We start from the raw sequence: 8,386 nt of genomic DNA on the forward strand, positions 1-8,386 counted from the left end.
GGGAAACTAGCTGAAAGAGTCATTCTAAATAGACTGCAGACCGAAACAAATCGCCTAAAACTTATACCGGACGAACAATTCGGCTTCAAAGCCAACCATTCGACCGATCTACAACTGGCAAGAGTGACACAATACATCCAATCTGCACTTAGAGAAAATAAATCGACGGGCATGATAATATTTGATGTTGAGAAAGCGTTTGATAAAGTTTGGCACGATGGCCTCATCTCTAAAATGTACGACCTAAATCTACCTCTCAACATCATCAAAATCATTGGTAGCTTCATGCATAAAAGACAATTCAGAGTCAAAATCAATAATCATCTATCAACCCCCAGATTTATTGAAGCAGGGGTGCCTCAAGGCTCTCCATTGTCTCCAGCCCTATACAATCTCTTCACTTCCGACATTCCAAAGCTAGAACCATCTAAACTAGCCCTATATGCAGATGATACCTGTATATTCTATGCTGATAAAAATACTTTAAACGTCAGTAACACATTACAGGAACATGTTGACTGTGTCACTTCTTACTTCCAAAAATGGAAAATTAAAATTAATAACGATAAAACGAAGGCAATTTTCATAACCAGAAAACGGTGGCAATATCCACCAAAATTAAAAGTAAATGACACCGATATAGACTGGGAAGACCACATCAAATACCTGGGGATTACATTTGACAAGAAATTCCAATGGAGCACGCACATATACAATCTAAGAAATAAAATCAACACAATGCTAAACCATTTACGACCGCTCTACAAAAACAAGGCTCTAAGTATCAAAAATAAAAAGTTGCTTTATACCCAGATAATGCGTCCGGCGCTATCATATGGCTTCATTGCTTTCTCCAAAACTTCAAAAACTAACTTCAACAAACTTCAAACATGTCAAAATATAGCCATTAAAAAAATATTTAACATTCCCTGGTACATAAGAAATGTCGATATTCAAAGGGATCTAAAAATCACACCTATCAAACTATACATTAAAGACAGGGCTCTCAAATTATTCAAATCAATAGATGCACATGACAACACTTTATTGCAAAATCTACACCAACAACCTATTCACACTACAGGAAGATACGCGGACATCCGTACCATTATTAACTAAACTAAACAATAAAATTAATTGAGCACTCGTCATTTACCCAGTGGACATAATCTAGAAATGTCTACCACTATAATTGAGTCAAGGTATTAACTTTTACCGACTCGAACTCAATTTTCAACAACAACATTAAAAAAAAATAGATCCAATTTTTATAAATCTCAACTACTAGAAACTCAACTCAACTATGTCTGGTCGTGGTAAAGGTGGTAAAGTTAAAGGCAAGGCAAAGTCACGATCAAATCGTGCTGGATTACAATTTCCAGTTGGTCGTATTCATCGATTATTGCGTAAAGGCAATTATGCTGAACGCGTTGGTGCAGGTGCTCCAGTCTACTTAGCTGCCGTTATGGAATATTTGGCTGCTGAAGTTCTTGAATTGGCTGGCAATGCAGCACGCGATAATAAGAAGACAAGAATCATTCCTCGTCATTTACAGTTGGCCATACGTAATGATGAAGAATTGAACAAATTATTGTCTGGTGTTACAATTGCACAAGGTGGTGTACTACCAAACATTCAGGCTGTACTTTTGCCAAAGAAAACAGAAAAGAAGGCTTAAATTATTTTATTTTATTTATTAAAATACGAATACATATACGTGGAGAATTAACTATCAATTAATCCGTCCTTTTCAGGACGACAAAATTTATTTTATTAAAGAAAATGTATTTCATTAAATCAATTGATATAAATATTGTACATACTATCATACCTACCCTACTAACTTACACAAGCCATACTTTAAAACACTTAACAATCAATCATTTCTTGCCTCGCCCTTCTGTTCCGTTACATTCCTGGAAGACCTTCATGAAATCGAAATCTTCGAAAATTGTAAATCAGCCTACATAACAGATAAAATACATAGCATTGTTAGTGTATAACTTAACACTGCGTTTTGCTACATAGTAATAATTTTTTTTTTGTTTTTGGGCAGCAGGTATCAACCAGTTTTTATACATACGAGTGTGTATGCGTTCCAATTGACTTCCTAGAAAGCAGGTTCGCTGTGCCACTATTTTTTAAGAATGCAAGTTTATTATTCAGGGTTAGATAATTGAAGTGTTACCTATTCAAGCGATCACATTATTTTTTTATTGATTCAAATTACAAAAATTTGTGAAAATAATTAAAATTTCACAATCCATTCACTCTAGCTTGATGTGGCCACCTTTTGTCTTGACTATGGCTGTGATCTTCCAGTATTTTGGCCTATTCCTGAATAAAAGCTTTCTTCAGCGTATCGAAACTGGCTTATTTTTTAGTTCTCAACTTGCTCTCCAAATTGGCCCAGCGTAACAACTCCTTTGCTCATTCGAGTCTAACTTTTTGTTGCTTTGGTGCAAGATCTTGTGCCTTGGAACTTTTAAAGCTTTACCTTGAGCTTATTTTGGAAAATGCGTCAGATGCTTCGTTCAGATATTATCGGTTCTTTGGCCATTTGATTAGTACTACGACGTGGATTTCGTTTAAGTCGAGCCTTCACTTTCCGAACCATTTTAGGCAATGTTGCTGTTTTTTTTTTTGTCCACCACTATAGCATTTGGTGACTCTGCCTGAGCTATTATAACGATTTAAGGTACGATACACAAACATTTTATTCACATTGAGATATTTGAGCTCAAGCACAATAGCTAGTTGTAATTTTCCAACCAAATATAATGCAATCACACTTATTTTTTAATTCCATTTCGAATAATATTAGTTCTATAAAACTTAGACGCAAATGCTTGTGGTAACTTGTAAACAATATAAATAGCTGTCATTCATATGAATTTGACGTAGTTGGCAATATCAGTTTGACAAACATATCGCTGTGTAATTTGTAACACTTCAATCGCCTAACCCTATATATTATTAAGAATCTTTTAATATTTATCATAGATTCGCGTATCAATAAATAGATACATAAATCTTCGCAGGTAGTATAATCTAAGTTACAATAATATTAATATTATATTTGTTACTAATAAAAATGTACAAAACAAATAACGTTGCCAGGCCAATAGCATAAAGTTTCATAATTACCTTTTTGAAATCAAGAACCTAATAATTTTGTGCCAAATATTTGTATTTATTATTAAATAAATGTGATACAATTATTAAAAAACATTAATATTCATAATATAAAGAAGGAAACATATAAAAAATAATTATTTTTCTTTTAAAAGTTTTAAAATTTATTTATTTATTTACTAAACATCTTATAAAATTTTCAAAATGGTAACACCTAATTTATCTCATTAGAAATTCTGGTATGTACCAACAATCGCTGCCATACCGACATAATTGACTATTTCCCCTAAATATACTCGAACTCGCACACGGCCTAAATGTTTACTATTATTATCATAGTTACTATTTCAATATTTTGGTATTGTAATATTTATTATTATAGATAAATTATTTAAAGGTAGAGTTTTTAAAATTTGTATCTGAATTAGTTTTATAAAATATTCTATATTTTATAAAAGATTTATGGCAGTAGATGGAAAACATCCAAAGCCACTGTGTGAGTCTTGAACCTACTAAAACTAGCTCTTAGGAATGACTATGGAAGATTGCAGCCGCAAGTTTATATATATACTTCAGTATCTATTTAAATGTTATCCATATCCATGTTAGTTTATAAAAAAATTCATCTTAAATTTTAACATTTTATGTCGTATATCACTCCTTATAAAAATGTTAGAATACGCACATTTAATTTTAATTTTATTTTAATTATAAAGTAATAAAAAGAACATTTTTTTTAAATATACATATTTAATAAAATACTTATAATAGTCAAAGTTAAATAATTAAATTATAATTATAAAAGAAAAAGTAAAATGATTTCATTCTTATATATTTTTAATCATGTATGTAGATATAATTTTTTTTTATGAATTCTATTAAGTAGGATACGTACAGTTGTTATTCGAATGATATTGAAAACTATAAATTTAATTGCTGATATGTTATTAATAACGTTTATATATAATAATTTTTCACATGATTAAAAATTATTTAAAACTTGTAATAAAATTTTAAAAATAACACGTATAGAAAATCTTAAAACATATTTTAAAGTAAACGAATTCAATGTAACATGTTAACATTATGGATGGATATCTAATCTCAAATAGACACTATTTGATATAATTAAAAGTGATAATCTTATATTCTAATTAAAATACAATATATTTATTTATAATTATTTCTATTAGTGCTTTAAAATTTTAAACTTTTATATAAATTGAGTTAATATTTCAAAATAGGATAAAACATAAGCATTCAAAATGTTAAAACTGACGTTTTTATGCATCTCGTGTTTTATTAAATTTGCATTTATAAATATATGAAATATATAAAACCATATATATAATTTAACAGAGAATTGAATAAACTATTTAATAAATAATTTAATATATAAATTATACAAAAGATAACTTTAAAATATTCTAATTTATTAACAAGTTCAACTATAGATTTACAAAATTTAAAGTTTAAACCAATTTTTATATATTTTATATAATTATAATTAGTATAAAAATGAATGTAATAAAATATTCAATATCTTCTTTACTTAATTTGATTTAAATAATTGTGTTTAATTTACTTGGTCTATTTAAAATTAATAATAAATGTTGAAAAATTTTTTCAAACTCAGTAGAAATATGTATTAATGAAAAATTTTTATAAATGCGCTCTTCTCGGCGCTTCGTACAAAGTGAGCTAAGCTACCATAAAAATGTGAAAAAATATTCATAAGTAAGAATATTACGGAATATTAAAAAGCAAATATGTCTGAAGCTGTTGCCGTTGCAAATACAGATTCTCCAAAGGAGATAACTGCCGTTCCTGAAAAGAAAGTTGCTGTTAAAAAGGCAACAAAAGTAAAAAAACCTTCTGCAGCTCCATCTCATCCATCAACACAACAAATGGTTGATGCATCTATCAAGAACTTGAAGGAACGCAGCGGATCTTCATTGTTGGCAATTAAAAAGTATATAAGTGCCACATATAAATGTGATGCCCAGAAATTGGCTCCATTTATTAAAAAATATTTGAAAACTGCTGTAGCTAATGGCAAATTGATACAAACAAAAGGAAAAGGTGCATCTGGTTCATTTAAATTATCAGCTGCTGCTGCTAAGTCTCCTAAATCGTCTGTCGAGGGTAAGAAAAAGAAGGTGCCATCAGGTGTTACGAAGAAGAAGGTTACTGCATCATCTGCAGGTACTAAAAAGTCAAAGGCAAAGGTATCTGGAGAGAAAAAACCTAAAAAATCTGCGGCAGCTAAGAAGAGTGTTGAAAAGAAAAAAACTGAGAAAGCTAAAGTTAAAAGTGTTAAAAAGATTGGATCTGTTAAGGCTAAGCCAGCTAAACCAAAGTCTACTTCTACAAAAGCTAAAACGGCCGCAAAACCTAAAAAAACTGCCGTTAAAAAAACATCAGTCAAGAAAACTGCTGCAAAAAAATAATTTTAAAAATCAAACTTTAAATTCATCAAAACAGCCCTTTTTAGGGCTACAAAATATGTGTAAAAAGAAGATAAGAAGATTCATTATTTATTTATTTATTTATTTATTTTATAAAATGTTTTAGTATATGGTATACCTATTGCGTTTATTAATGACCGGTCACTAAAGATTGAATAATCACCTATCGAAGTTAGGAATTCAATCCAACTCAGACTGCAGATACTGTAGAGAAGAGAGAAACTGCATACCATGTGCTTGGGTAGTGCCCACTGATGCACAAACGGAATAAACACCTAGGAGGGTATTTCATGGATCATAAATATTCAAGACTAGGAAAGATGGACTTTATATTGTCTTTCATTAAAGAAAACGGACTTGGAGAAACACTCTAACCCGAGTAATGGGCACAATATACCTTGTAGGTCACAGTGCACGATCATTTCTTTTAATAATACCTCATGAATAATATGAAGAAATTCTTTTATTCTGTAATGCGCTATAAATTTAATCTCTAATAAGCAAACAAAAATTCTTTATGCATTTAAAAAAATTATATTCTCTTATTTAGACATTATGTGCAATACTTCACATCATTCTTAAGTTAATAAATATTTATCTTATTCTATTATATTTAATATCCAATTATTTATTTATTATAGTAATGACCATAAAATATTATATATCAAAATATGTCATTTATTTGATGAAATACTCACTTGTATATATTTTATTCACTTAATTTCATTTTTAAATTCTATTTTAAATAAATAAAAATAGTGGTTTATGCTAATTTTATTTATTATTATATAATGCTTCTAATTACACTTGTTAATTTATAACTAACACACCACACTCGGTACTCACTTGCAAGACGCTGCAAATTACTTAAAGATAATTTTAAAATATTCTAATTTATTTCAATAACAAGTTCTTTTATTTCTTTTCTTTATATAATATTGTCATAATTCACTTAATTCATATACGAATTTTTTTCACTTTCATTTTCCCCGGAAGCAGTTTGCTTGTTGAACACTTGGATTTGGATTAAGATTAAGATTCAGTGTGAGATTTGAATTCACTAAAACCACCTCTTAGGAATGAATGGAGAAAATTTTTGCACCATTGTGCGGAAACTTCAAACTGCAATATCTAACAGTCCGCAAATTACTCATATACGTCAGTTCTATTTATCTTATTCTATAAAAAAATTGAATGAGAATTATAATTAAGCCCGTAAGAAGCTAGTCCACATATATACTGCTAATGTAACAAAGAAATTGAGAATTATAATAATAAATATTTTGTACATTGTTAAACTGATCATTTTAATTATAAATTATACTCGACAGACATCAACCGATCAGGCTAATAATAAATTTTATTTTTTTATAATTTTAGAAAAATACCAACACATATATATGTAAATTTATCTCTTTAAGTGTAAGATTATTTGGGTCCTGAAAAGGACCATTGGGCAATATATTATTGCATTATTAAATCAATAATTGATTATTTGCTTAACCTCCAAAACCGTATAAGGTACGGCCTTGTCTCTTTAAAGCATATACGACATCCATGGCTGTAACAGTCTTCCTTTTGGCATGTTCTGTATATGTAACAGCATCACGGATCACATTTTCCAAAAATACTTTCAATACTCCACGAGTTTCTTCATAAATCAAACCAGAAATACGCTTAACTCCGCCTCGGCGAGCTAAACGTCTGATAGCTGGTTTCGTAATACCTTGGATGTTATCACGAAGAACTTTGCGGTGACGCTTAGCACCACCTTTTCCTAATCCTTTGCCACCTTTACCACGACCAGTCATTTTGTATTTAAATTTTTATAGATATGGAAGAACCGTTCGAATTCAAATTCAAACAATAAATGAAGTGACGACAGATGATTGACGACTATTTATAGAAAATATAAGCACTACGAAAGATATGAAAAATATTGGGTAAAACAAAACAAAACATAAGAAAACAAAACAAAAAGAATAAGCAATATGAGAAACAATGAATGTTAAAACATGTGAATAGTTGAAACAGAACATCCAGGTATGATGAGAAAATTGAGCTATTCAATTGCGCTATTTTTTAAAATACCATATTGTAACATATCTCATAAATTATGGCTCGTACAAAGCAAACTGCTCGTAAATCGACTGGTGGTAAGGCACCACGAAAACAATTGGCTACCAAAGCCGCACGTAAAAGTGCACCAGCTACTGGAGGTGTGAAAAAACCACATCGTTATCGTCCAGGAACTGTAGCTTTACGTGAAATTCGTCGCTACCAAAAGAGTACTGAACTCTTGATTCGCAAATTGCCATTCCAGCGTTTGGTCCGTGAAATTGCACAAGATTTCAAAACTGATTTACGTTTCCAGAGTTCTGCTGTAATGGCTCTTCAAGAAGCTAGCGAAGCATACTTAGTGGGTCTTTTTGAAGATACTAACTTATGCGCAATTCATGCCAAACGCGTTACAATTATGCCAAAAGATATTCAATTGGCTAGACGTATTCGTGGAGAACGTGCTTAAGATTGGAAGCAATATAATTTTATAAATATACAAAAATCGGTCCTTTTCAGGACCAAAATTATATAAAGAAAAGAGATAAATAAAAATGACATGACTTATCCAGGGTTTGAAATTGCTTGACTATTTTCAATTGCTTATTTTTGACTATGAAAATAAAATAAGCAAAATGTAAATGTAAATGTAAATGCAACAATTATAATAGTAAGTTTATTCAAAGAAAAGAGATAATGATAAATTATATCATATAGATATAGTA

At 29.9% G+C, this 8,386-nt stretch overlaps 4 protein-coding genes across 4 annotated transcripts; 3 read left to right on the top strand and 1 right to left on the bottom strand.

Annotated features, from left to right (window-relative positions):
* The first annotated feature begins 1,254 nt into the window (after positions 1 to 1,254).
* Positions 1,255 to 1,699, top strand: LOC119664267 (histone H2A). The gene has a single exon (XM_038073796.1). The coding sequence runs from the start codon at positions 1,304 to 1,306 to the stop codon at positions 1,676 to 1,678; it is 375 nt and encodes a 124-aa protein (XP_037929724.1). The 5' UTR covers positions 1,255 to 1,303; the 3' UTR covers positions 1,679 to 1,699.
* A 3,171-nt stretch (positions 1,700 to 4,870) lies between these two features.
* Positions 4,871 to 5,585, top strand: LOC119664266 (histone H1-like). Its single transcript, XM_038073795.1, has one exon. The coding sequence runs from the start codon at positions 4,905 to 4,907 to the stop codon at positions 5,583 to 5,585; it is 681 nt and encodes a 226-aa protein (XP_037929723.1). The 5' UTR covers positions 4,871 to 4,904.
* A 1,455-nt stretch (positions 5,586 to 7,040) lies between these two features.
* On the bottom strand, positions 7,041 to 7,433 carry LOC119664264 (histone H4). The gene has a single exon (XM_038073794.1). It carries the CDS (start codon positions 7,412 to 7,414, stop codon positions 7,103 to 7,105), a length of 312 nt encoding a protein of 103 aa, XP_037929722.1. The 5' UTR covers positions 7,415 to 7,433; the 3' UTR covers positions 7,041 to 7,102.
* A 185-nt stretch (positions 7,434 to 7,618) lies between these two features.
* Positions 7,619 to 8,157, top strand: LOC119664263 (histone H3). Its single transcript, XM_038073793.1, has one exon. The coding sequence runs from the start codon at positions 7,720 to 7,722 to the stop codon at positions 8,128 to 8,130; it is 411 nt and encodes a 136-aa protein (XP_037929721.1). The 5' UTR covers positions 7,619 to 7,719; the 3' UTR covers positions 8,131 to 8,157.
* The last annotated feature ends 229 nt before the right edge of the window (positions 8,158 to 8,386 follow it).

Source organism: Teleopsis dalmanni, unplaced genomic scaffold (assembly GCF_002237135.1).
Source record: "Teleopsis dalmanni isolate 2A unplaced genomic scaffold, ASM223713v2 unscaffolded_contig_1706, whole genome shotgun sequence".
NCBI lineage: Eukaryota > Metazoa > Arthropoda > Insecta > Diptera > Diopsidae > Teleopsis > Teleopsis dalmanni.

Excerpts from the sequence above, each read along its gene's own strand:
- LOC119664267 (XM_038073796.1), top strand. The coding sequence starts at position 1,304 with ATGTCTGGTCGTGGTAAAGGTGGTAAAGTTAAAGGCAAGGCAAAGTCA.
- LOC119664264 (XM_038073794.1), bottom strand. The coding sequence starts at position 7,414 with ATGACTGGTCGTGGTAAAGGTGGCAAAGGATTAGGAAAAGGTGGTGCT.
- LOC119664263 (XM_038073793.1), top strand. The coding sequence starts at position 7,720 with ATGGCTCGTACAAAGCAAACTGCTCGTAAATCGACTGGTGGTAAGGCA.
- LOC119664266 (XM_038073795.1), top strand. The coding sequence starts at position 4,905 with ATGTCTGAAGCTGTTGCCGTTGCAAATACAGATTCTCCAAAGGAGATA.